General features: G+C 59.7%; 2 protein-coding genes and 1 long non-coding RNA gene across 6 annotated transcripts; 1 reads left to right on the forward strand and 2 right to left on the reverse strand.

Moving 5' to 3' along the window:
• Positions 1-375: 375 nt before the first annotated feature.
• SHD (Src homology 2 domain containing transforming protein D) lies at positions 376-6,591 on the reverse strand. Its single transcript, XM_072787767.1, has 6 exons — positions 5,463-6,591; positions 4,318-4,423; positions 4,049-4,237; positions 3,047-3,170; positions 1,811-1,930; positions 376-795 (listed from the first exon to the last, which is right to left on the reverse strand). The coding sequence occupies exons 1-6, from the start codon at positions 5,757-5,759 to the stop codon at positions 609-611; spliced, it is 1,023 nt and encodes a 340-aa protein (XP_072643868.1). The 5' UTR covers positions 5,760-6,591; the 3' UTR covers positions 376-608.
• A 4,908-nt stretch (positions 6,592-11,499) lies between these two features.
• Positions 11,500-24,821, reverse strand: YJU2 (YJU2 splicing factor homolog). 4 transcript variants are annotated; one of them, XR_012012429.1, is made up of 10 exons: positions 24,671-24,804; positions 22,936-23,036; positions 21,207-21,351; positions 19,492-19,626; positions 17,290-17,471; positions 16,467-16,590; positions 13,842-13,989; positions 13,541-13,666; positions 12,319-12,439; positions 11,500-11,884 (listed from the first exon to the last, which is right to left on the reverse strand). XR_012012429.1 is itself a non-coding variant. In XM_072787804.1 (9 exons), the coding sequence occupies exons 1-8, from the start codon at positions 24,692-24,694 to the stop codon at positions 13,554-13,556; spliced, it is 972 nt and encodes a 323-aa protein (XP_072643905.1). In that variant the 5' UTR covers positions 24,695-24,804; the 3' UTR covers positions 12,031-12,439; positions 13,541-13,553. The 4 variants fall into 4 exon arrangements, 2 of the variants coding, with proteins under 2 accessions (XP_072643905.1, XP_072643904.1); XR_012012428.1 differs by having other exon boundaries at positions 12,319-13,666; XM_072787804.1 differs by lacking the exon at positions 11,500-11,884 and having other exon boundaries at positions 12,031-12,439.
• On the forward strand, positions 24,509-27,029 carry LOC140611062 (uncharacterized). The gene is made up of 2 exons (XR_012012430.1): positions 24,509-24,863; positions 26,169-27,029. It is a non-coding gene; the product is annotated as an uncharacterized lncRNA (long non-coding RNA).
• The last annotated feature ends 9 nt before the right edge of the window (positions 27,030-27,038 follow it).

The following is a 27,038-nucleotide window of genomic DNA, read 5'->3' on the forward strand; positions in this document are numbered from 1 at the left end:
AACTCCCCTCCCCCACTTCTGCTGTTTCCATGGGGACAGATGTCCTTTCCGCAGCAGCATCAGGCCGTGGCAGCCCGCCTGTCCCGGTGCGAGGGAGGGGCGGGTGGGGGCAGGGCCGGCCTGAGAGCCTCCCCCCTCGGTTTCTCCATCTTTGTATCTGTCGGTATCAGCTGCGTCTCCGACCTCACTGGCTCTCTCCCTGCCTACCCCTACCCCTTACTGGTGGTCCCCCGCTGTGAGCAAGTCAGGCTTCACCCCATGGGGCTCATCCCGGGGGGAGCTGGGGATGCCCCCCCACCACAAGGGTCTAAGGGTCACTCCCCCTCTTCTTTCCCCAGGGCCGGGATCCCCACCTCCCAGAAAGGACACTTGAAACACACAATAACTTATTTATTTTCCAGGCCAGAGGAGTGCTTGGAGACACAATCCTGGAACCTAGAACCCAAGAGAAGGCAGAGAAGGCAGCTCTGATGAAGAGCCGGGGCCTGGAGGCGAAGCGAGTCTCTCCCCCTCCCTCCGGCCTCCTCCAGGACTGGAAAGACCTCCAGCGTTTGTGGCCAGTAAATCTGGGCCCACGTGGTGCAGGGCAGGGGCCGAAGGTCCTGGGGTCAGGGGGTCTGCGTGACCACCGGGTACAGCAGGGCCAGATGCTCAGCGCCCTGCACGGGCAGCGGCCGGGAGCTGTAGTGGAGGACCAGTTCCGGCACGCTGGCGAAGGGGCCGCTGTGCTGCCCCAGCACGAACTGGCTCTCTCGGGTCCGTGCGAACTTCAGGTGCAGGAAGCCCTGGCTGCTCCTGGGGGACAGGCGTCACAGAGTGCCTTGATCACCCCAGACCTGCTCAGGCTCTCCGGCCCTAAAGCTCCCCTCCACACACACACTCATGGCCCCAGAAGCTGGGGCCTGGCATTCCCAAATATTTCCAGAAATCGGCCTTTCGGGTGCCAAACCATGGGCTTGGTCCACATCGGCAGGGACGTGCCTGTCGGCTCTGAAGGCAGGCTGGAGGTCCTGCACGTTTCCTCCAAACCTGAGCCCTTGCACTACGCTTCCTGGGCGCCCCACGGGTTAGCCCTCGGTCTGGGGTCCCTCTCCTTTCTTCCCTTTCTGGTGAGTGGAATGACATTGAGCCTGGGAATGATCTTGCCATCATTAATATGGATGAAACGCTTCCTGTTGCCAGGGCACTAGTCTCAACAATTCTTTGTGTGTGTGTGTGTGTGTGTGTGTGATTTAATCGTGGCAGTATTAACACAAAGTAGGTGCTATTCGTAGCCTCATTTCATAGATGGGAAAAGCAAGGCCCAGAGAGGCCGAGTAATTTAGCAAAGACAACACAGCTGCAGAGTGGCAGAGGCAGGATTTAAACTGATTCTCAAAGTCCTCTGCAATCTTGTCCTTTTATGAATCTCACACTCAGATGCCTTGTCAAATTGGGGGGCTTGTTATAATCAGACACAGTAAGAATCTGAGGCAGAGAAGCTCGTAGAATCAGGATCTCAAACTCAAATGCCCACAGGGTCACTCGGAGATTCTGGTCCCGAGAGACGCAAATGGATATACTTCAACTTTTGGACTGGGGGGTCGGGGGGTTTGAAGGAAATACCTAGTTTCCCACCTCACCCACATTCTAGATCTAAGGTATGGCTTCCACTCCACCTTCTTGCATACCCCCGGTGACAAGGTGCTCATTCCCTATTGAAATCCTGCCTCTGGCCTCCCTGGAAGCCCCACCCACTGGCTGCTGGAGCCACCCTCTGCTCCCAGGTAGTCCGGTGAACCTCGGTCCCTTCAGGGGGCTGGGGCCTCACCTGAGGGACAGGGAGCAGTCCTGGGGACTGGTCTCGCTGAGACGCACGAGGTAGCTGCCTGCCTTGCAGAGAGACAGGAGGTTCTCGGCATCTGCCCGACTCAGTGGGCCGTGAAACCACCTAGGGGGTGGGGGCAGATGTCTCTTAAAAGGCGATCCCCGCAGATGCACCCTGGGGTGGGGTGCAGGCCCAGTCCGGTTCCAGGACTTGTGACCTCCAGGCAAACAAGTGAGAACAATCCCCCGGGTTTCTCAGGGGGAGCCTGGTTTTCAGGCAGACAGTTTTCCCTGTCAGGCAGCTGAGCCCAGGCCCATTGGGGCTGTTCCCTCCGGGTTACTAGACACACCTGACCTTGACCTTCACTGGCTCCCCAAGGCTAGGTCCCCCTTGTCCTGTTTCCACTTCCCCTTGAGCGAATCCCTTGCATCTGGCTTTCTCCAGATTTGCCACATCCTGCGTCCCCACCCGCCTGCACCATCCTTTACTGAATATTTCCATTGCGCGTGCTCACAGTGAGCTTCGCAGTTGCGAGCCAGGTCTCACAGACAGAGGAGCGCCAAACAGACTTCGCGGGTTTTGTATTGAAAAAAAAAAATTGAACAGAGCAACAACTTCTCCCCCTGTGCCTCGCTGTCCCCAACCCCCAGCAGTCAGTTGTGCCCTCGGGCCCAGCGCAGTGGGCTTTTAGGGAGTTCCTGGAGGAACTGGGAGGTTGGAAAGAAGACCCAGGCCCTCCCAGCTGGTGCAGCTCACTCCAGCCCAACGCTGGGACTCCCCCCTCAAAACCCTGTCGCCTCCTACTTCCATCCCAAGATCCCCTGGGGGTGAGGATGAGTTCTGTCTCTTTACTCTCGGGCTCGCTCGTGGGCATTATCCAAGTGAACGGAGGACATCCACCCTTTTAGTCTGTTTGAGCTGGACGCCGTCTTGGGGGTTTTGAGCCCTAGGTTCAGAGAGGTTAAGGGACTCGCCCAAAGCTGCACAGCCAAGAGATGCAGAGCAGAGACTGGAACCCAGAATCTGATGCCAGAGGAATGAGACACCCTTTGATTCTGCTTCGTACCTAGCTAGGTGTCCGACACACGGCAGGCTCTGGCACCCAATGAAGATGAGTTGAAGACCGGAATGAAGCGAATGAATGAGTCGTTAATTCCCCCAACACCCCCCCACCCAGTCCGAGGAGTCTGCAGCTGGGATGGGATGGGGAGGGATTCCACCGTCAGCTTCCCCACTCACGGCTGTTTCTCCAGGGGCAGGGCCGGGTCCACGCGCTCAGCGGCCTGGGGACTCCTGGACGGGGGTCTCCGGAGCTCTTTGGCAGAGCCTGGGGTCCTTTCCCACTCGGGACTGTCAAACTGCACTGGAGGGGGACGGTCAGAGAAGGCAGTGTTAAGTCCAACCCACCTGGGAGGGCTTCCTGAAGAAGGGGTGTGGTCACTCCTCTGAGCCTGGTGTCCTGAGGGCAGGGGCCAGTCCGTGGGGGACAGAGAGGGACAGAACGGAGAGCAGGATGCTGGTTCTGCACAGTCTGGCCAAGTCCTAGATCTGTACTCCACCCCCCAGCCCCACCCCCACCCCAAGATACGGGTAGACAGATAGAGCCAGGCACCGAGCCCTCCGGGTCCCTCCCAGCCACACAACTTCTGAGGCCAAACTGGGTTCGCACAGCTCTTCCTGGCCCACGTTATTGTATTTCTTAAAGCTGCCCGTGTTGCTACCTTTTTTACAGAAGAGGAAACTGAGATCACAGACTTGTCCAGGCTTCCCCAACTCAGCACTTGACCCCAAGTCCACCTAAATGATAGCTGCTAAGAAATGTTACCCTGACCCCCGACAGCGCCTCTAGCACTGTTTACATGACCCCTGTTCTGTAGGTGCTGTAATGACCCCCATTTGATGGGTGAGGGCACCAAGACTAAAAGATAAAGCACCTTGCCCCAGTAAGTGACACAAATCCAGGTCTACCCTGATGCCAAAGCCTATCCCTGCACTACTGGTGCTCTAGAGGAATTTCTGTCTTCAGGGGAAGATACAAGTTGTCCTAGGAAGAGAAATGTATGATGATCAGCCATTCACACTTTAGCGAGAATGCACAAAAATGACCACAGTGTCACAGCGGCAGGTGATTGGGGTCTACTTTGTAAGTTGAATCAGAGACTATGACCAGAGCAGACAATGGAAGGACATGGACACTCAGGGCCTGTGGAGGGAGGGTCAAGGCCTGGGGCGGAGGGGCACCTGCAAATGCCTTGGAGATGTGGTCTTTCTTCCACTCCCAGGGCTGGTCGTACTCATCCGCTGGCCGCTCGTCCTCCTGAGGCAGCCGGCTCTGGCGAGGTCTCCTCCCGGAAGGGGCCCCATCTCCTGGGTCTTGGTCCTGCTCCTCGTAGGGAGTGTCATACAGCTGAACCCCCTTGCATGGCAGGTCTGGGGGCATCAAGAACACTGGTCAGCTCCCACACCCACCAGGGGCCTCCGCCCCCATCCCCCCAGCCCTGCTCTCGCACCGCTCACGGCCCGCTGGGCATCATAGGGCTCCATGTAGCCGTCATCTGACGGTGGCGGATGAGGCTGAGCATCAAAGGGGTCTGAGTATTCCGTGTCGAGTTCCAACTGGAGAGAGAAGAAGGGAGTGGCAAGGGCTGGGGGGCAACCAAGCCCAGCCATGGAACCCCCTCCCCGGGGATGGCGCACCTCTCTGGGTTGGCTACCCCTTCCCCTCCACGAAGCTCATTTCCTCCTCCGGGGCAGGGAGTCCTCTCCCCCACCCACCAGGATTTGCACACAGATGCCAGCTTCCCCGGCTCCCTGCGGTTCTGACCCTCCTCGACACCCCACCTCTGTTAAAACAGACAATTGTAACGTCTATCAGCTGCCAGCGCTTCACATGTGTTTCCTTGTAATGCCAACACCCAGTGAGCACATTATCCCCATTTTACAGATGGAAAAAACAAGGCACAGAGAGGGTAAGTGACTTGCTAAGGGTCACACAGCTGGTAAGTAAGAGGCAGGGCTTCATCCCAGGTGGTCTGCTTCCCAGGGTCCCTGCCTCCTCCTTCCTTCCTCTGTCCTCCTAAACACTGCCCCACACAGCCTTGTGGGACCCCCCTCAAATCCTGTCTCTATGGAGGGTTGGGGGACGACTCCCTGATCCTCTAGGGAAAATATTGAAAAAAAAAAAAAAAAAAGCATGGGCATTGGAGGCAGACCTGTGTCAAGGTTTAACAAGCTAGGGCCATGTGACCTTGGGCCAGTTGCTTGTCTTCTGTGAGCCTCAGTTTCCACTTCTGTGAAATGGGAGTAGTAACAGAGGAGGGGCATCGTGGTTGAGGGTGCTCCAGGGCTCGCTAGGGGAGTGACTCAGATCTGAGCAGAGGGGACTAAGGGTTAGGAGCAGGGGGACAGGAGGACAGGAGGGCAGGAGGACAGGAGGACAGGAGGACAAAGCAGGGCAGAGAGGTAGTGGGACAGCCAGTGCTGCGCCCTGGGAAGGGCCACATACCGAGCTCCCTCTAGCAGGTGGAGGACGGGGGCGTCTCTGGAGGTGCCCTGGCCTGCCCCATAAAACAAGCTCCCCACATCCCGGGAGCCCAGCCTGGGCCTCCCCGCCCAGCGTCCTGGGGCCGCCCAAGCTTGGGCGGGAGCCACGCACCTCTTCCCCGGGGCCGCCCAGCAAGACCTTGGCTCTGGCCATGTCCGCAGCCTCCACCTTGATGAGCCGGTGCTTGGGAGAGTCGTACTTGGCGTCTCCGGGACCCTTGCAGTCCCCGGGGCCCGCAGGGTCCGGCTCCAGGCGGCTGTCTGAGTCCTCGTAGGGGTCCTCGAAGTCCAGATCCTTCTGCTCCCGGTAGGCCCTCAGAATGTCGCTCTCCGTGTAGTCGGGGGTGGGCGGCTGCGGAGGGGGCCTCCGGCCGCCAAAGCTCAGGTAGTCCCGTAGCCACTTGGCCATCTGTGCGTGTGTCACGCCGAAGCTGGCCACTGTCGGGGGGGCACCCACATGCCCCCTTGCCAACCCCCCTTTCTTCTCCGCAGAGTCCCCAGGGAGGAGGAGGAGGTGGAGAGGAGGAGAGGGAGGAGGAAGGAACGGGAGGGGGAAGATCAGGTGTGTCCCCGGGCTGGGCTCAGAAGGCGGTGGAAAGAGGAGAAAAGAGGGAGACAGAAGAGGGAGGGAGGGGAGGAAGGGAGCCAAAGTCCGCCTCAGCCCGGCTCCGCAAGGGCGGGCGGGGAGGGGGCGCCCCGCGGGGCCCTGAACGCCGAGCGCCGGGGGGTCGGGCCCGGGCGCGGGGCATCCAAGGAAGCGCGCGGAGTTTCCGCGGGAAGCGCGGTCCCCGCGCACGGCTCGGCCGCCCGCCGCCTCCGGGAAGCTGCGGGATTCGCTTCTGCGGCCCGGAGGGGGGGGGGCGGGGGGCGCCCCCAGCCCCGGCTCAGCCCGGACGCCTGGGTTCTCAGCGCAGCGGGCGGGCTCCCCCGGGGCGCGGGCGCCGCGCGCAAAGTTGGGCGGCGGGGACGGTGACCCCCGCGCGGCGCATCCTTTGTTGCGCTCGTCTCCGCTCGGGGGGAGCCCGGGTCCCGCAGCCCCCGGCCCGGCCGCCTCGATCCGGCCCCGGCCTCCCGCACAAAGGGAAATAAAACCTCCTCCAATCCCCCTTCACGCTTTCGGAGAGACTTTCCCCGCCGCGGCCGGGAGGTGGGACTTTGGGGAGGGGGCGCGCGGGCGGACGCCCCAGCCCCTGGCGGCCCCTGGCGGCCCCCGGCCGCGTCCCGGGCGGCGACGTCAAGGCTTCCCCGCCTCCCCCGCCGCGGCTTCCCCCGCCCCTCCGCTCCCCCTGCGCCCCCCTCGGAGGTGACTGAGACCTTCAGCTGTTCTGGGAAGGGAGGGGAGCCGCTGCCCGCCGCGGGAGGGGGTGCGGGGCGGGCGTCGCGGGCCGCGGCCGCGGCAGCTGGACCCGACCCGGAGGACCGCGGCCGCACGAGCGAGCAGGAGCGGGAGGTGGGAAGCCACGGGCTGCCCCTGCCCGGGAGGGCGGGGGGCGCAGGGGCGGGGGCGGCGCGAGAGGGAGGCGCGGGGGCAACTGGGGAAGTGGGGGGTCTGGAGGTGCCCGCGAGAGGGGTGGACTGACCAGCAGGGGGGGCGGGGGCGACCACTGTTGAGGGCTGAGACTGAACCGCTATCTGGCGGCGCAACTGCCCAGCAGATTGTTCTAGAGGTCACCGGCTCAAATTGATATTGATGCAGCTGAAGGAGGCCGGGAGGCAACGGGGGGGGGGGGGGTGTGCGTCTGGCGCCCCCTCCCCAAGAGGACTCTCCTCTGCACCCCTCCCCCCGGGGGACTAATTGCAGCCGGGGGGAGGGGGCTGGGGCAGCTGGCCGCGGCCAGGGAGATGGTATCTGTGCCTGGCGCGTGTCCTCAGCATCTGTCCCTTTGTGGCTCCTGGGGGCGGAGGCAGGGAGGGCGGCAGAGATGAGAGGGGTCTCCCCGGCCGCCTGCCTGTTGGCGGCTGCAGCTGTCTGGGGGCGAGGCCGCTGGGACGTTGGGGCAAGGGAAGCCGCGAGGTGAGCGGGCCCATTCCAGGGCAAACCGGGTTTTTCTTTCTTTCGGCCTAAGGCGGCTTGTTCAGCGCCCCTTAATATTGGGAAGTAAGAGAGAGGGGTGGTCATGGGACTCGGGGTTCCCTTCCCCGGGCGCCGCGCACCCCCCACCCACGGCCCCCAGGGCGGGCTGGTGCCTGTGGCTCCGAGGGGAGGGAGGAGCAGTTAGAAGTCAGAGCTGACACTGTTGGGAAGATGCCCCTTGGGAAGAGCAGTGCGTCTGTGCCTGCTTTCCCGCTTTCCCACAGGGGTTCTAACAGGGAACCCCCAGGGAGCTCAAGGGGAGCAGCGCCAGCAGGGACTGAGTTATATTTTTCCCCACGGAGAAACTGAGGCACAGGCAGAGGGAGGACCTGCTCAGAGCCAGCCCGCAGCCCGTGTCCGATGTGGCCCGGCTGGGGTGGCACTGGGGACCCACTGCGGGGTCCCCGTGGCATCAGCGTTTCTCCGCCCCCACTGCTCGCCCCATTTTCCAGGCGACGAAACCGAGGCCGCCGCTGGCCGGGGGAGGCGCTGGCGGCAGCAGGGCCTTCCGCGCGTCCCCTCCCCTGCTTTGGCGGGTCGCCCTCGTGAACCTGTTGAACTCGATCCTGCTCCGCAGCGCGTCCAGGCCCCCGCCCCCCGCCCCCCGCTCGGCGCGCGGCGGCGTCCCGGGGGACCGCCGGGGAGCTCGGCGGGTAATTGTCCTGTTTTCTGCCAGCCGCCAGGCAATTCCCGGCTCGGGGATGAGCTGTTGACAGATCTCATCAAATCCGAGCCCTCTCCCTGTCGGATAAACACGAGCCGTCCGAGGTATAAATATTTGAAAGGGGCCTCCTAATTACGGCGCGCGTCCGGAATGGCAATTCGGGGCCCCGCGGGCAGAATCAAACGGGCATTTGACTTTCCTGCGCTTTTGAGCCGCGGCTCCCGGGGCCGCCCCCGCCCCGCGCGAGGAGAGGAGCCCCGGAGGCCCTGCAGGGGAGGAGGCGGCCGGGGCGGGGGGCCTGACCTTGCCGTGCGCCCTTGAAGAGCCGCGTGAACTCCGGGGCTTTCTGCGTTCATATGGGCCTTGGAGGGGGTCACTGCAGGGATAAGGCGAGCCGCTGGGGCGGTCTGGGGGTCCTGGGCTGCGGGTTCCCCCTTCCCCCAGCACCCGTGGCCTGGGAGGCAGTGTCAGGGGGCATCTCCTGGATCCCGGCCCCTCCCGACCTCGGGTGGCGTGACCCGGGCTGTCTTCCCACCGCTGAGATGGCAGGGAAACAGCTAACCTCGGCTCAGGGCTTTGGGGCGCCCTCTGAAGCACCCCCCTTTTTTAATTTGAGAAACAATTCACATACCCTACCATTTGCCCACTTGAAGTGTGCATTTCCGTTTGAGAACATTCACAAGATCATGCAACCATCGCCACTCATTCCAGAACATTTTCATCACCCGCGCCCCCCCCCCCAAAGAAGAAGCGCCACCGCTGCTGGTACTCTCGTTCTCCCCACTTCTCCTGCCCCTGCCACCTCTAATCCGCTTGGTCTCCGTGGATGAGCCTGTTCTGGCACATTTCATGTAAATGGAATCACATGCTATGTGGCTTTTTGTGTCTGGTTCTCACTGGTTCTCACCGTGTTTTCAAGGTCCTTCCCTGTAGGTGTGAGTGCCTCCTTCCCCTTGTGGCCAAATGGTATTCTATTGCATGGCACACAGTAGGTGCTCAATATATGCTTTAGGTGGGTGGGACCTTAAAAGGGAGCCAGATGGGGTCCCTGGAAGAGGGGGGCTGTGCTTGTGTTCTCCGTCCCCTCACCCTGTCTCATGGAGCAGGATGGAGGGGAGGATGGGAGCCAAGGCACCAGGATAAGAAAGGAAGGCTCATGGTGGAGCCTAATAACTCCTAATCTGTTGGAGGAGACGTAGCCCTGCCCTAGGAGCTCCTACTATGATAGGAGAGGCAGTCTTTGCCCTAAGAAGCTCCTAGACACAGCCTTGCCTTTTAAAACTTGCAGTCTGATGGGAGAGGCATGGTCTTGACCTCAGAAGCCTCAGTCTGATGGAGAGGGGTGCATGCTTTAATATGCTCCCAGTCTGACAGAGGAGGCATGATTCTGGGGCACCTGGGTGGCTTGGTGGTTGGGCATCTGCCTTCAGCTCAGGGCACGATCCTGGGGTCCTGGGATTAAGTCCTGCATTGGGCTCCCCGCAGGGAGCCTGCTTCTCCCTCTGCCTGTGTCTCTGCCTCTTTCTGTGTGTCTCTCATGAATAAATAAAATCTTAAAAAAAAAAAAAAAAAAAACCAGGAGGCATGATTCTACTCTCTGAAGCACTCAGTCTGATGGAGGAGGCATGTGCTGATTTCAGGGCTTCCAGTCTGATGTGAGAGACATGGTCTTTCAGGTACCCCTAGTCTAATGGAGGAGATAAGGGCTTATCCTTAGAAGTCCCCATCTGACAGGGCAGGCATGGTTCAGCCTTCAAAGACACCAGTCTAATGGAGGAGATGTAGCTCTGTTGTCATGATTGCCTAATCTGATGGGAGAGGCATGGTCCCGCCCCTGGAGGCTCTGTCTGCAGGAGTTGCACACTAGAGTGTGGTCATTAAAGGCCTTGTGGTCACAAACCCGGGTCTTGTCCCTCACTCACTTCGAGTCCCTGACCAAGGAGCGTCCCCTCCTCTGTAAAACACAGCAGTAACAGAGCGTGTGCCCGAGGGAGTGAGCGGTGAGTTTGGGTGTAGAGGGAGCTCGGTGCAGAGGCTGGCGAGCAGTTAGAGCTTGGGAAACGGGGCAGTGGCCCTGTGTCTTTGTGAAGCCCAGGCTCGGGTGGAATGGGCTCTCGCAGGGGCAGGCCACCCCCACCAAGTCCCTCTGTTGTGTGCAGCCCCCAGGGGAGCTGATGGAGGAGATTCTGGATGAGGCCTGACAGCTCCCCAGGATGACAGACATGGAGCGCATGGAGAAAGGGGGTTGTCAGCAGCGATGGGGGAAGGGCAGGCTCCAGAGAGCAGGAGCAAGTCCAGCAGATGAGGCGGAGAGCAGGCAGGTGGAGGCCCTGAAGGATCTGTGCGTGCACACAAGACCCTGATGTGTCACTACCTCTCTGCTCACTTGACCCTGGGAACCCCCACAGGGAACCAGGGCCAAGAGCATAACAGCTACAGGTCATAGGGTGGGAGAATGAAGCATAAAAGCCCTCAGGGAGAGACGACTAAGACAGTTCCAGCCAAGTGTGTGGGAGGGAGGAGGGCTCAGCTCCCTCATCTGTGAATGGGGAGACACCCATGAAGTGCCTGGATGGTCTCAAGTGCTGGGGCCTCTCTCATCAACACAGCTACCCTTGCAAAGCCCACTGTTGGTGGGGGGTGTCTGGCAGGTAGACTCTTGCTGGCCTCCAATGACCCTGATCTCCTGGTGATCCCAGCCGGAAGGTCAGGGTCCCTGAACATGTGATCCCCTCCCCCTGAATGTGGCCGGGACCTGTGGCTTGCTTCCAACCAGTGGGACATGGCAAAGTTGATGGGATGCCACTTCCCACAGACTCCTGTGGTGCTGGCTTTACGAAGCCAGCTGTTAGAGGGCCATGTGGGCCGGCAACCGAGGGCGGCCGCTGATAAGAGCCCGTGAGGAACTGCCAACAGCCACCTGAGCGAGCTTGGAAGTGCATCTGGCCCCGGACGGACGGGCCTTCAGGTGAGACCACGGCCTTGGCCCGCATCTCAAGGGCAGCTGCGAGACTCCGAAGCAGAGAATCCGGTAAAACCACATCCAGACTCCTGTGTTTGCAGCTGAAACTTTTGAGAGATCTCGTGACCTAGCAGTAGCCAATACTGGGAGCGGTGGGCAATAAAAACACCCTGTGGCAGGGCCCCCCAGAACCACCTCCTCTTGCTGTTTTCAGAGTTCTCACCGCCTCCAGTGTACATTTGTATCTTACTCTAGATATGTTCACTATCTTACTCCCCATCTTCCAAATAACATCACTATTGAGTGAGGATTCTTTTTGTTTTTTCTTTAGGGTTATTATCATCATAGGTTTTCCTTCAGTGTTCTAGTCCCAGTGCCTAAAACAAATCTGGGCATAATGTAGGTGCCCCCCCCCCAAAAAAGTATAATAAATAAAATTAAAACGTATATATTTTATATATGTAATTTATATAAATACATTTACATATAAACTTAATTATATTATAAACTTTATGTATAAATTATATGCATATTATAATATCTATTTTATATATAAATTATACATATATGTATGTTTTGAGTGAGCGACTTGATTTGGGAAACTCAAACGAGTGAATCTGCACAACCAGCTTAGCACAGGTTTGGCAAGTGGGGAGTACTTCACAGACGTTAACTATTACTCACTAAACGGATCCTATGTACCTCATTCCCTGTGCCACACTGCAAGGGCAGGTGGTCTCTGTCCTCAGGGTGACCCCAGGCAGCAGAGTCGCAGGTGCGGTGTGAGCCTGGAAATCGAGGTGTGGACGGGTGTTGGCCACCTTCCCCTGGAGGCTGTGGGGAACAAGCAGGAAGTGTAGAGCTGGGCGACCCAGACAGAGGCTGACGAAGTCCCACTGTCAGGGAGCGACTCGTAAACCTGTTGGCTCTGCCACCATAGAGCAAAGCGTCTGGACCTTACATGGATACAAATGGGCATGTGGCTGTGCCAATAAAACTTTATTCACAAAAATAGGCTGTGGGCCAGGTTCGCTACTCCATGTGTTAGAGTCGATGATCTTAATAATAGTAACAGATGGCACCTGCACACAGCGACGAGGGTGGGCCACACAGGACAGGAGCTCAGGGAAGGGTCTGCAAGAATGCGTGAACCAGGGAGGCCCTGAGTCTCCTACTAATCTCTTGCACAAGTGCTTCGGTCGGTTGCTCTAGTCCAGCCGCCAGGATGAACACACACGTCCGGGGCACCGTGCGACACTGACACTGACCTTGGGGAGGCAGGCAGGGGCACGCTGGGAATGCCCACAGCTGGCTCTCTGGCGCGGGGCACCCATCTGTAAGTGCATGGACTCCTGTGATGTAAATCCTCCTGCCGCGGCCAACTGGAAGCTGTGAACAGGATGCGGCTGAGGGCAGGACTGGGGAGTGGGGTGCCCCGTGCATCAGCTCTGGCCAGCGGCCAGGGAGCTGGCTTCAGCCCAGCACCATTGGCGCTTGAAACTGGGGCCCCCACGGCCTGTCTTCACAGCCGGGAGCTGTGAGGGGAGGACCTGGGGCCTGGCTGGATCCTGGTTCGCTTCTTCAAGTCACACTGAAGCACGAAATCACTGTAGGAAAGTGGATCCTGAAAGTGGGGGGCTTTGTTGCTCACACACGGCGGGAGACACACAAAGCCTTGGTACCAAAAGCCAAATGAGTGCGTGTGCGCATGTGTGCATAGGTGCGTGCTGCGTGCATGTGAAAGAGAAAGAGAGAGAGAGAGAGAGAGAGAGAGAGAGAGAGAGGGCGAGGCCAGTGAGCCCGGGAGGGGCGGGAGAGCAGAGCCGGGGGTCAGGTGGCGAGGGGGCCTGGCGGGAGCACACCGCCTTCAACTAGGAAGCTGTGAAGGGGGAGAGAGTTGTACCAGAGCTGAAACGTGGCAACCTTGAAAGACCCTGAGCGTCGGACTCGATTCACTGGTCATGTGACCATCCTGGAGCACTATGGCCACATAACAAATTCTCCCCAAACTTGCACTAATCAGCACCTTCCCAATCTTGTGGCTTCCAGGAGCGAGGAGGCCGCATCGTGCGCCTCTGTGGCCTCTCCTCAGCAGCTGGCAGAGAAGGTGCCCCGGCTGGACAGCGAGTTCCTTCTGTCGTGGCCGCAGGGGACGAGCTAATGGGGGTGGCTGGGCTCCCTGCCTGCCCTCAACACGGCCACCCAAGAGAGTACAGCAGGGGAACTGCCGGGAGCTGAGGGCCATTCCAGGGATGCCACAGCCCCAAACGGAGGGCCAGGAGGACGGCAGTGTGCGCTGGGGACCCCAAGGTCCTAGGGGTCAGTGGTGGGGGGACAGGGAGAAACAGTCCCTCGGCCGAAGCCCTCGCTGGTCTGGCCAGCCTCAGAGGACTTTTGGGTCTGTCCACCATGCATGGCTCAGGTGTCAGCCGAGACCTCCTGCTCTGACCACCAGCTGAAGCTGGATGGGACCTTGACCTGGGGACGTGCCTGGGTTGGGGTCTCAGTTGCTGCCACTGCTGTCCTCGCTGTCGGAATAGGCTCCCAGCTGGCTCAGGGAGGAGGCACCAGGCGTCCAGGCTGCAGAGTCAGCTGCCTTCCCGCTCCTCGCTGGGCCTGGGGGAGAGGGAGAGCTAGCCTAGGGGGCCTCCACCCTGCATCCTGGGGGCAACCCTCTCCCCTACATGCAGTGGGTTCCCAAGCTCCCCAATTGCACTGGGGGTGGTGTGTGCTGCCACCTGGTGGCTGCCCAAAGAACCGCACAGCGGTCCCAGCACCCTGGGACACCTACCCTGGGGGGTGGGGGACACCTGGCCCTGCTGGGTGCTGCGACCCAGGTCTGCTTTCTTCACCACAACGAGGCCTGACAGCTGCGGCCTGCTGCCAAGGGTGCCGACGCTCCGTTCCCAGCTCTCCGCCTTCTTCTTGGCTTTTGGTGCCTGGGGGCGAGGGGGGACAAGAGCGGGTGAGCTGGCCCAGATCCCACCTTCTTTGGGCTCCTTGCACCTATGCTTCCTAAATCACATCACATCTTCTCCCCTCTGGGCCTCTACCCATGCCCTTCCCTCCACCTGCAATGCCCCCCTTTCTTCTAATGTGTTCTGTGAACTCCTACACATCCCTCAATACCCATCCCAAGTATCAGCTCCTCTGGGAAACCTTTCTTCCCAGTTGAAGCCCAAGCGAGGGCTGCGTGTCCACACCCCCAGTGCCCTCCACTGCCTCATTAAGTGGGCTCCTTGTCTCTGCTGTGGGTTCCTGTCTTGTTCACGACGGGGTACACTGTACCACAAACAAGTCTTGGCACGAAGATGCTCTACCAAAGTGTCTGATAGGAGGGAAGATCCAGGTGCCCACCTTGGGGACTTGTGATGGGAAGGCAGAGAGGGGCTCAGCCCCACCTCCAGTTCTTCAACTCCTTGGGAAGGGGCCCCTTTCATCAGTTTTGTGTTGAAACACAGGAACTGGAATCCCCTGGACTCAGAAGGTCCTGCCTGAGTGAGGGGCTGGAGCTGCAGGGGGCATGGTGGGCAGGGTGCTGCCTTCTGGGGGCCACCATCTGAGGGAGGACGGAGGACGGAGGAGGGAGTAGATCAACAGGACAACATCTGTCCGGACAAACGGTGTGACAGCATGAGGGAACAGCAGCCAGTCGGGGGTCAGGACAGGTCCCTCAAAGAGCGGACTGTGGGCTGACCTCAGAGTGAGGAGCGAACGAGTGGAGACGCAGAGACGGAGGCAGGGCCGGAGGGGGCACTGGGCTGGGCACACCAAGGGGTCTGGTGGAGCCAGAGCAGTAGGTGCGCAGGAGGGGGACCTGGCTGCATCTGTGCTGGCCGGGCCCGCGAGGGGGAGCGGTCCAGCGGGGTGCGCAGAGAGACCAGCAGTCCCAGCCGCAGCCACTGGGAACCCCACGAACCCACTGGCCGTCCCCATGGCGGCCCAGCGCTCGCACGCGGGAGCCCGGTCCCCAGACCTGTCATGGAGCCGCACGGACGGATGGGCTCCCTCAAACCTCACGGGGAGGGGCCGGGAAGTCTCGATGGCGCCGCACCGTGCACGACAAGACACAAAGTCTGTCATCAAGCGAGGTGTCAGCGAGACACCTGGAGCAGACGCCCGGCTGGGGGTGGGGACGTCGGAGAAGCCCAGACTGCTTTCAAGAGGCTCCAATCTCTTCCACATCAAAGAGAAAAAGAGGAAATTTTAGGCAATTCTCGGGGCAGTTTATGCAAGAAAGTGTGAAAATGGTCCCCAGGAGACAGATCCTCAAAGAAAATGTCCTGGTTCGGCGTCTGGGAGTAACAGATGGGAGTGCGGGAGCCCCAGGGCCATCCTCTCTGCTGACAGTCACCGGATCCTCACGGGAACATGGCTGCGCCCCAGGAAGACTACATTTCCCACACTCCTTTGCAGCAGGATGTGCTCAGGTGGCTCGGCTCCGACCAATGGGCTGTGAGCCCCGGGATGTGCGCTCAGAGGGTACAGGGGCCCTGACCTGTGTCCTCCCCTGCACACCCTGGGCCCCTGGCTGGGAGGGGACAGTGGAGGCCCGGCAGCAGGGGGGCGGCAGGCGGCAGGAGGAAGCTGCCTGGGCCCGATGCCGATCCGGGTGGCTGTGTGTGATTGTCATTCGACCCAAAAGTCACCTCCGTGCTGTTGCAACCGCTGTGACTTTGGGTCTTACCCAGCGGCTGGGCTTGCATCCAGCGGGCACAGACCACGAATGCGACTGAGTTACAAAATAAAATGTGTCTGGGGTGACGACCACTCCTCACGTTCCACTTCAGCCCTCATCTTAAATGAACACACCAGCGCAGCCTTGACCCCGGTGGATGAGACAGCTGGCTGGAAAATGCTGGCAGCCAAATCCTCCTCTTCCCTCCCTTCTGCCAACCCGGGCCAGGCCAGCAAGAGGCCGCAGCCCCCAGGCTCCCTGTGGCTCCGTGTGGCCAACGGACTCTGAGCTGCGGGGCCCTGGTGGGCTCCCCTCTCACCCCCACCCTGGCCGGACACCAAGCAGGCCGTGGAGGCTATGACCCCAGAACCGGAACTGATGCTCTGGGGAGGAGGTGCAGGAGCTGGAAAGAGCTGGGTCCTGGAGCGCTGGGGCAGAGCTGCCTGGAAGTCCTCCCTGTTGCCCCAGCACTGTTATGGGGACGGAGAAATAAACATTTACGTTCCTAAATCTCCAAGTCTGGGGGTCTGCTTGTCTCAGCAGCTGAGCAGGGGCTGGGAAACTGCAGCCCTGGAGGCCGGCCGCTGCCTGTGTAGACGGGGTCCTCCTGCCACGTGGCCGGCCCACGCACTCACAGATGATCGACGGCTGCCCGTGCCGTGGTGGCAGAGCGAGGAGGCCTTAGGACACCCTGTCCGGCCCTGACCCACTGTCTCTGCTTAACCCGAGAGCACTCACCTCATCCAGGATGGCGGTGGGCTTGGGCCGGAGGGCCAGCCGCGGCGGGGCGGAAGCAGGCGCGTCCTCTTCCGAATCCGAGTCCTCCAGCAGCCTGCGTTTGCGGGCTTCTTCCACCAAGGCCCTGTGGGATGGCACGCGTGCCTGTGATTCCCTGCCAGGCTCGCTGCCCCTCCTGACAGCAGGGAGCGGGCCAGGGAGGGCCGTGCCAACTCCTTGAAATGCTCTCTGTCCACAGAGGGCAGCAAGTGGTTACCAGCCCACCTCAACTAGAACCGTGGTTGGTGATTATTGTGGCCACACCTGGAGCTCCCCAAACCACAGTCCCTTCGACCACCTCAAAGCAGCACCTGGTGCTCAGAAGGTGCTGGATAAATGCACACTGCTTGCACCACGATGCATAGATTACTGCCCTGCCCACCTGATGGCGCTGCCTGGGCACCCACTACGCGTCTGACCCGGCTCCAGGCCCTGGGAACGCAGAAGCCAAACCCAGCCTCCCATTCAGATTCTAGAGACAGGGAAGTGACGAACCAGACAGAAGGTTCCAGGGTGGTCGGTGCCGTGCAGCAAGTGTGCACACAGTGGGCCTGACGGTACCCCCACAAATGCTCAAACCCGGGGGTGATGCTGGTGACGCTGACAGATGCCGCGGGAGAGAAAGCGAGGTGGGGGGGTACAGGAAAGGCCTCCTGCAGAAGTGACACTTGTGGGAGTCACAGAAGATCAGGAAGGAGGGCTGTTCCAGGTGGAGGCCTGAGCCCAGGCCGTGAGGTGGCTTGAGCACCTGGGACTCCCGCCTGGCCCCGCCTGGCCCACTCACGCAGTCTCCCGCTCATCCTCTTCCTGCTCCTGCTTCTGCCGCTCCTCCTCGGACAGCCGGTGCTGCCGCAGCATGGCCTCGAAGTCCACGTGGGCTTGCCGCTGGTTCAGATCCTTGAGCTCCTGCAGGTTCTCCAGAACCTCCATCTCCAGCTTGGAGTCCTTGGTTCGGTTCTCCAGCACCTGGCGGGGATGACACAGGCTGAGCGAGCGGGGACGCCAGCCCTCCATGCAGCTGGTGGGGCCGCGGGGGGCAGCGCCCACAAACGGGGGGAGCCCCCACCCCTACCTCCTGCCTGCTCTCACTGCTGCACTCATTTCACAGCTCAGAGCACTGAGGCTGGGGGGGAGGGGAGTGGTCTCCTGAGGCCACGGGGCTGGACATCCAGCCTAGCTCCACCATGAAATAAAAACAAAAACAAAGACAAGGGGCCTGGCTGGCTCAGTTATTGGAGTGAGCGACTCACGACCCTTTTGCCCCTGGGTTGTGAGTTCAAGCCTCACGTCGGGTGCGGAGCTTACTTAGAGATACCAGCAATAAAAATTTAAAAAGACAATCTCAGTAACTGTTACGTGCCAGACTCCAGGCTGAGATGTGGCCAAATGTTTCACCTTCGCAAGAATGCAGAGGTGGAGCCAGCCCAGGTCTCTGAGACCTGGGTGTGAAGCCCGTGTGGGCTGCTTCTGGGCCACATGACCCTGTGACCCTCTGCGAAGTGGCAGTCGGAGGATTTAAATATACGCCCCCCAATTCTTTGATGCTCCTGCCCTGAAACAGCAAAGCCTAATTCCCCCTCCAGTAGGTGCAGACTGGTCCGGGTGACCCGCTCCTAGTAAACAGGGTCTGATGGGATGACAGCGTGTCACTCTGAGTGGGTCGTAAAAGGCTTCCTCCCGGCTCTTCTGGATCACAGGCTCTGGGGAGGCCAGCGCTGTGTCATGCGGGGTGGAGAGGCCCCCGTGGCATGGATGTGGCCAGGCGAGCCTTCAGAGGACGCAGCCCGGCCTGCAGCTTGACTGCGGCCTCAGGAGAGACCCCGGGCCCGAACCACCAGCTCAGCTCCCTGGACCTCCCGACTCCCAGAAGCTAGACGATCACACGTGTTTATTAAGTTGGAGATTGGGGGTAACTCATTAGGCTGGAAGCTCCTGTGACCAGTGCAGGCAGACTGGGACTGACAAGACCGCAAGGCGGCTCCGGCCACACGGCCACCTCTGCGGAGCCTCCTGCCTCCCCGTCGCTCCACACGACACAGCAACCCTGCGTCAGGTCCCAACTGGCGGCTCAGCAAACAACAGGCAGAGGCGTGGAGGGCCCAGCGATGGGTGGGCGTTGTTGGGGGTGGGGGGAGACTGGAAGGAACACAGACATCAGTGTGTTTGCCGAGAAAGACAAAACTGGCCAGTGGCAGGTGACTGGTTTGAAGACAACCAGTAATGGTATCGGCTCTCGGGGATCGCGTCCCAAGAGTTTCACGTGTACAAACTCACTTCATCCCCCTACCACCTCAGAGGGCACCCATCGACCCCACACGAGGATGCTGGGGCACAGAGAGGCCAAGTACCCGGCCCAAGGTCACACAGCCAGGGAACATTCAAGCGAAGGTCTCCTTCCACGCCTCCAGTCCTCACACCCCCGGTCACAGGCGTCTTCTCTGCAAAAGGCGGCAGCGGGCTGCAGGCAGCACCTTGTGTTCTCAAGTCCGACCTTCGGCCGCCCTGTTAGTGTCCTCTGGCCACCTGACAATCTGCTGTGGGGATCTCACTGTCCCTGGCTGCTGTGGGTCAGGGTCCGGCAGGGCTTCCGCAGGCTCAAATCAGGGGCCGGCCGTCTCACCCGAGGCCCAGGCTCCGCTTCCGAGCTTGCTTGGGGCTGCTGGCACAATCCCGTTCCTTGTGGTTTGGGGGCTGAGGTCCCCCGCTTTCCTGCTGGCTGCTGACAGGGACCGCCCACTGCTCCCAGCCACGCGGCCCCCGCTCCAGGCTTGCTCCTTCCTGTCGCTAATGTCTTCTAGACCCAGATGAAGGGGCTCGGGTGACAGGTGTGGCCCAACCTAACAGCTTCATGGAAGCAGTGAGAGCCCGCATGTGCACCCCGAGGACTTCGTGGGCTGTGTGACCAGCAAGCAGGGCTCTCAGGGACCACTTAGAGTCCTGCTGACCACACCCCCCACCTCCTCACCCCCCACAGTGCCTGGCTCACCTTCATGGGGTTGTTGAGCTCCTCGTCCTCCCGCTCCTTCTGCACCCTCTTCTCCTCCTCCTCCAGGAGCTTCTCCGCCTGGAAGTTCCGAGTCGCTCCGTGCTCCATGGTGTAGTCTGTGTTCTCGGGGTCTGTCTGGGAGGGAGAAGGGCACACATCAGTCCTGTGTCCTGGGCAGCGCTCCTGCCAGCTGGCAGCATGCCTTCTCTCCGTGCTTCCCTCCCACTAACGCCTTTTCTCTATTTTGTCTTTTTTTTTCTTTTTAAAAAAAAATTTTTTTAAAAGATTTTATTTATTCATTTGACAGAGAGAGAGGGAAAAAGAGCATGCGCACGCACATGAATGGGAGGAGGGGCAGAGGGAGAGGGAGAAGCAGACTCTCCACCGAGCAGGGATCCTGATGTGGGACTTGATCCCAGGACCCTGAGATCATAACCTGAGCCAAAGGCAGAGACTCAGCCACTGAGCCACCCAGGCACCCCATTTATTTATTTGATAGAAAGAGCGAGCACATGTGTGTGGGAGAGGGAGAGGGAGAGAGATCTCAAGTAGACTCCTCACTGAGTGTAGAGCCTGACATGGAGCCCAACACAGGGCTGGACCACACAGCCCTGAGATCACGACCTGAGCCACAGGCAGAAGCTTCACTGACTGAGCCACCCAGGAGCCCCTGATCCTTCTAGTCTTTAAAAAATTCTTATGTATTCATAAATATCTAAATACACACGGATCATTACAACTCAGGTAAAAAAAATCATTTTCTGGAAATGACCCAGATGGGTGACTGCAGACAAGTGGCTGCGCACACTGGTGTATTCACGCATCGGAGTATGATTCGGCGTGAAGTGGCACAGGCGCCACCATGCACCACGGTGTGGAAGAACCTGGAACCACACAGGACACACACGAGGACACAGAGCACTCGGCTCCACTCACGAGAAATGTCCGCAACGGGCATGCACACAGACAGAGGGCAGATGGTGGCACCTAGTGCTGGGGTCGGGGTGGGCATGACGGGGGACCGACTGCTAACGATTCCAGGGCTCAGTTTGGGGGTGATGGAAGTGTGCTGGAATCAGGTTCAGCGGACAGTTTAGACCGACGTGAATACATGAGACACTGAACCAGACGCTGTAAAAGGTGAACTGCCTGGTATGTGAGTCACATCTCGCTAAAGCTGTTGTTTAAAAAGTACTCGAGGGGCACCTGGGTGGCTCAGTGGGTGAGCGTCTGCCTTTGGCTCAGGATGTGACCCCAGGGTCCTGGGATCGAGTTCCGCATCGGGCTCCCTGCATGGAGCCTGCTTCTCCCTCTGCCTATGTCTCTGCCTCTCTCTCTCCCACGAATAAACAAAATCTTAAAAAAAAAAAAAAAAGTCCTCAAAATATAAAATTCTTTCAATGTACTTTTTTTAACCCCAAGGAAAAAGCATTTGGTGAAAAGACACTCCAACTGAATGCAGGGTCCTTGGCCGTTCCTCAAATACTGTCCACACCGCTGAGGTGCTACTGGCTGTGAGCCCCACACCGCGTGGTGCTTGTTTCCTCTGTTCCTGTGCAACCCGGCTGCTCCTAGGTTTCTGTCTTTTTAAATAATGCTGTTGGGAACGACCCCCAAACCCCTGTCTGTCTGTTGGGACAGAGTGGAACAGGAGCTCCCAGGTAGGGGGCGGGGAGCCCTTGGGGGCGAAGGACCCCCCCAACACTAGCGTCTACCTTGAAGGTGATCTCGGCTAGGCATCGTGTGCACTTGATGTAGAAGCGGAAGATGGGCAGGCCCAGGTAGGCCTCGTTCTGCACCGTCTCCTTGCGCGCGTTGAACTTCTTGCCCTTGTAGATGTACTCTCCGCACGTCTTACACCTGCGAGGGCAGGACAGACGGACTCAAGCCATCCCGGCACCCTGGTTCCTACTGGTAGGATGCTTTGACATTCTGGCAGATGGCCGCTGGCATGCCTCCAGGGATGGGGAACTCCCTCCCTGGTGACGCAGCCTGCCTCAGATGCCCCCTGCCTGGCATGCTCTTCTTACCAGCTGTTGGAGTCTTGGCCCCCAGGGTCACCTTCTGGGGAAGCACCCAGACGACCCTGAGCTGCCGAGCCTTGCCTGCTACACACTCGCAGCAGCCTGGATGGCGCTCCTGGGCATCCTAGCCTCCACAAAGGAAGGTTCCACCATGAGGGAAGCCACATGGAGCAAGGCAGAATTCTTGGCCCCTGGCTTCCCTCAGGCCCTGTGCCGGCCCCACCCGCCGGCATCCTGACGGTTCCTGCAAATCCTCCCAGCCCAGTCCCACTTCCGGGCCTCTCTGCCCTTGCAGGTCACAAACCCCACAGCACCCGTCACCTCTTGAACCTCAGCTCTGCCAGCATTTCTTCTGTCGCCTCCCTGACGACCCTGGCAGGGCAACCTCCCTTCTCGCCACCTCCCTTTCTGTCACTCCCTCGTGCGGATGCACACACCCCACGTACACCTGGCGTGAATGTGACCAAGCACACGGTCCTATCTCTACTCCCTGTCAGACCGTGGGCTCCGCAGGGCAGGGGCTCTGCTCTTCTTGCTCCCCAGAGCACCCCACCCCCGCGCCCCCAGGCCCTGGCACACAGCAGGTGCCCACAATGATTGCTGAATTTTAAACATGAGCAAATGCAAGAGATAAACAGACCAACAATGATTTGCAAACACACACTGAGTTTCACGGAACAATGTGTCTTTGATGATTGGGTGTATCTGACTTCAATATGCTTAAATGTGAAAAAGTGTGAGGCTCAGAATCAGTAAGACACGATACAAAGGGCAAGATCTGGGGACAGTGACAGAGAAAGAATCATAGAAGCGGTCAGACGGGGGGTCACAAGGGCCTGAGGGGTGTGTTTCTTTTTTAAGATTTCATTTAAAATTTAAAATATATATATTATTTTTAAAGCTTACTTATTTTTTTTCTATTAACCTTCACACCTCACGACTCTAAGATCAAGAGAGTCTACCAACTGAGCCTGCCAGGTGCCCCTAAAAGGGGGAGATTTAAGCCAAGACTGGAGGAGTGAAAAGAAAGAATCATGTGAGAACAGAAGGAAAAGTGTATATTCCAGGCAGAAGGAACAGCCTGTGCAAAGGTCCTGGGGTATGAAGCAGTGTGGCTGCTGGAGGTGGTGAATTAGTACACAGGGCTCCATCTCTTCACTCACACTTACTACCAATGATCCAGATCTCGAGGCTGACTCTGGCTGGGATCTAACGGGCAGGGGGGTTAATCCTGATCTGTGAGTAAAGTGAGGGTTGGCATGCTCATGTGCTCCCTGGATCGATGTCTGAGACAGCACTGGTGATTTGGTCTGAGCGCCAGGGATAAGCCACCCTCTGTGGATGTCAGACACCAGGTCTGTCTGCCATGACTGACGGGACAGAGTGGGGGACACACGGGGAGTCACGTGGGGTCACTCACCTCATGTTGAAGGGAGCCATCAACCGTACCACATACTGCCGATCTTTGGGGAGCTTGAGCTTGGGGATCTTCGACGGGTCAAAGTCAGGTGGGTAGTATTTCTGAGGGGAGTGAAGGTGTCAGGGGGGCTGTTTCAGGCACAGGAGCAGGACAGGGGCAGAGGGAAGAGCTCCAGGGAGCTATCCCCAGGTCCCGAGGGCCACCCTGGGGTTTGATGATTCAGTGGGAGGATTCCTAGGGCTCAGCACACAGCCGTACTTATGGCTACCTCTTCCTATAGCAAAAGGACTCAGAGACACATCAGCAGCTGGAAAAGGTGGTAGGAAGGAGTCTGGGGAGACCAGGCACCCACTTCCAGAGTCTTCTCCCAGGGGAACTGCACAGGACATGCTTAATTACCCCAGTGAGCAAATGAGGCAACACGTGAGAAGGTGTCTGCCAAGGAAGCTCCCAGGGAGCCCAGGGCTTTCACTGAGGGGTGGTCACGCAGGCCCCTCGGCCTCGCAGCTTCCAGTAAGCTGGGCTCCCAGAGGAGGGCGGGTGCTCAGCATGACCCACGCTCTGCGTACAGAAAGCGTAAGCACGGGAACCACCCTGATATCCCAGTTCCTGGACGCCAGCCCAGGTCCAACCTCCAGACCAGCCTTTCTGAGGACGGCAGCCCCGGGCCTGCGGGATTAGCTCCTCCTGCACCCGAGCCCGAGGTGGGAGATGTGATGCACGCGCGGGGCAGGTTTGGGTCATCAGAGAATAAAGCAATTCTGTGTTCTGGGCACTTTACAGCCCGTGCCTCACAGAATCCTTGCACGGCCTCTGCGAGGCACAGCAGATGTACCCACGTCACAGCGGAGGACACTGAGTCCCGGGGTCGGGGGGGGGGGGACCCCGGGGGAAGCAGCGTGGTGCAAGGGTGATCAGGGGCACCGGTTACAGAGCCGGGGGCCTGGATTCGAGTCCCCCATCCCCCTGGACCCCGCTGTCTTCATCTGAATGGAGGGAACCCCTCGGCCTGCACAAGTGGATGAGCAGGGCGCTAGCGCAGCATCCACAGTAAATGCGGGGACAGAGGGTCTGGCGGGGTCCTCCGACGGAAGGACCCTCGTGCACACGGGGTCCAGCACCTGCCCTGGCCTGTGATCCCTAACGTAAGTGTGAACGATGAGAGCCCGCCCGCGGAAACCGGGGCTTGCACACTCCCAGGCCGGGGAGCTCACTCTCGGGCACGGAGCACGCACCCCTCCCAGGGCTGCGGACAGAGGCTCGGAAGTCAGGGGCCGAATCCCGCCTTCTGAGCCCCCCCGCCACCGCACCAGGGTCTCGGTTTTCCATGAGCGCCCGGAGAAACCGAGGGTCCTGGGAGGGTCCACCGGGAGGGAGGGAGCGCGACCCCCGGGACCCCGGCGGGGCGGGGCCTCACGGAGCCACGCCCCCGGGGAGGAGGCGCGAACGCCAATCCTTTTAAGGCGGATCCGCTCCCAAGAGACGTGATTGGCTAACTCCCCTCAGCACAGCCAATCAGGGGAACTGGTTGGGCAAACATCCTAAGCCCCGCCCCAAAGGCGGTGAGGGCCCACCCCTCACGGAAGGTGATTGGGAGATGTCTGAAAGCCCCGCCCCGCGGAAGACCGTTGGCGAAGAGAAAGAAGTCCCAATGGGAGAGCACAGAAAATCCACCTAGGCCGGACTTCCGAGATGTCCTGCCCCGGGGAGAAAGCTCTGGCCACCACATACTTACGTTTAAGACTTTTCGTTCCGACATCTTTGCCTCCTACTTCTCTCACCAGCTCGAGAAGACTGCTTCGCCTCGGTGTTGGCCGAACTTCCCGGACCGTCCCTTGTATTTCCGCCAACGTCACTTCCTCCACTGTACTATTGGGCGGAGCATTCGCAGCTGCCTTTTTCATTGGCTCCGGTTCCCGCCTGTCAAGGTCTGAATCCGGCTACCCTCCCTTCCCAGGTGCACCCTCGCTAGATGGCGACAAAGGTTCCGGGGCGGGGCGGGGGGGGGGGGGTGTCAGCTGATTTCAAGTTCAGGGGAGGCGCTGCGCCCCCTAGAGGTGAGCAGCGGCTCACAAATTCGATCGTGACCCGCGGGGGCCGCGGCTCGCACGTGCCTTGGGGTTTCGTCCTTTATGGAGCGAACGCGGAGGTCGGCGTTGGGCGCTGACGCTCTGTGCGGGGCTGCAGAATGCCACACGCGTTCCCGTGCTAGGGAGCGCACCTGGGGACTGGGGTCAGCTCCCACGGCCACGCGTGTCCACAGAGGAGCGCCCCGGACGCCCTCCCCAGGTTTACCCGGAATCCCAGGCAGAGACTCAGACCCAGCACCCAGACGCACCTCCCCTGCACACGCTCATGCACATCAGCTCCCGCACCCACCTCCTCTGCACACACACACACAGGCACCAGCTCCTGCACCCACCTCCCCTGCACACACACACACACACACAGGCACCAGCTCCCGCACCCACCTCCCCTGCACACACACACACACACACACAGGCACCAGCTCCTGCACCCACCTCCCCTGCACACACACACACACACACACACAGGCACCAGCTCCCGCACCCACCTCCTCTGCACACACACACACAGGCACCAGCTCCTGCACCCACCTCCCCTGCACACACACACACACACACACAGGCACCAGCTCCTGCACCCACCTCCCCTGCACACACACACACACACAGGCACCAGCTCCCGCACCCACCTCCCCTGCGCACACACACAGACATCAGCTCCCACACCCACCTCCCCTGCACATGCACACACACCAGCTCTCACACCCAAACACCTGGTAAGGGATCTGTGGACAGTGCAACAGGGCAGTGTTGGGACACGGGAGAGAAAGGGCACCTGAGATGGCGTGTGAGCTTCCCGTGGCAGCTGCATGGTCATCACGAGCTCAGTGTCCTGAAACCACACGTGTTTATTACTCTGTGGTTAGAAGCTCAGAGGTCTGGAGTTGGGGCGCCTGGTGGCTCGGTTGGTTGAGCGTCGGATACTCGCTCTGAGCTCAGGCCATGATCTAGGGTGGCGACGCTGAGCCCTGCATCAGGCTCTGCGCTCAGCTTGAGAGTCTCCCTCTGCCCCTCCCCCTCCTGTGTGTTTTTTCTCTTGTGCTCCTGCGCGTGCGCGTGCACATGGGTGGGGGCGGGAAGGAGTTTAAAGCAATGGGAGTTGGGGGGGCGGTTCCAGGGCAGAATCTATTTCCTTGACTTTTTCAGCCTCCAGAGGCCACTCACACGCCACAGCCCACGGCCTGGCCTCACTCTGGCCTCCGCTTCTGTCGTCACATCACCTTCTCACCCTCTGTCTGACCCTTGTCATTAGGCCACTTGGACCACCTGCCTTGATATCCATCAACTTGATGCGGGATATAACTTTAAATTCAGGACCCTCAAGACTCTAATCCCATCTGCTAAGTCCCCTTTGCCCTGTAAGGGGCTGTATTCCCACATTCTGGGGTCTAGGAGGCGACTGTCTTTTGGGGGCCGTGACTGTGCTGGCCACACAGGAAGTGGTCAGGAAAGGCTTCTTGGAGAAGGTGACCTTCGAGATTAGACCCGAGTGAAAATCATGGAGAAGCCCAGTGGATTTTCTCCATCCCCCAGTCCTGGCTGCTTTGCCTCCTCCCGGAGAAATCTTCCCCAATCCCATGTCCTGTTTGCGTCCAGCCATAGCGGGGCTCACCCGCGGGCAGCTTTTCAGGAGGCAGGTGTACTGAACTGACTGGATCTCAGCCCCAACCTCACCTCACCCCAGGCCGACACCCCCCGCCGCCTGCCCAGGCTCCTCCTCCTCTGGTCCAGCCCTGACCCCATCCATGGGAGTGCGGATTTGCTGTATGTCCTGCCCCATCCTCTCCTCTCTGGGCCTCCACTGCGTCTGTTGAAAGAAGGGAGGTGGGACGCCTGGTGGCTCAGCGGTTGAGCATCTGCCTTTGACCTGGGGTGTGATCCAGGCCCGGGATTGAGTCCCTCACCGGGCTTCCTGCATGGAGCCTGCTTGTCTCTCTGCCTATGTCTCTGCCTCTTTCTCTCTGTCTGTTGTGAATAAATAAATAAAATCTTAAAAAAAAAAAAAAAGAAGGGAGG

This window comes from Canis lupus, chromosome 19 (genome assembly GCF_048164855.1).
Source record: "Canis lupus baileyi chromosome 19, mCanLup2.hap1, whole genome shotgun sequence".
Classification (NCBI taxonomy): domain Eukaryota; kingdom Metazoa; phylum Chordata; class Mammalia; order Carnivora; family Canidae; genus Canis; species Canis lupus.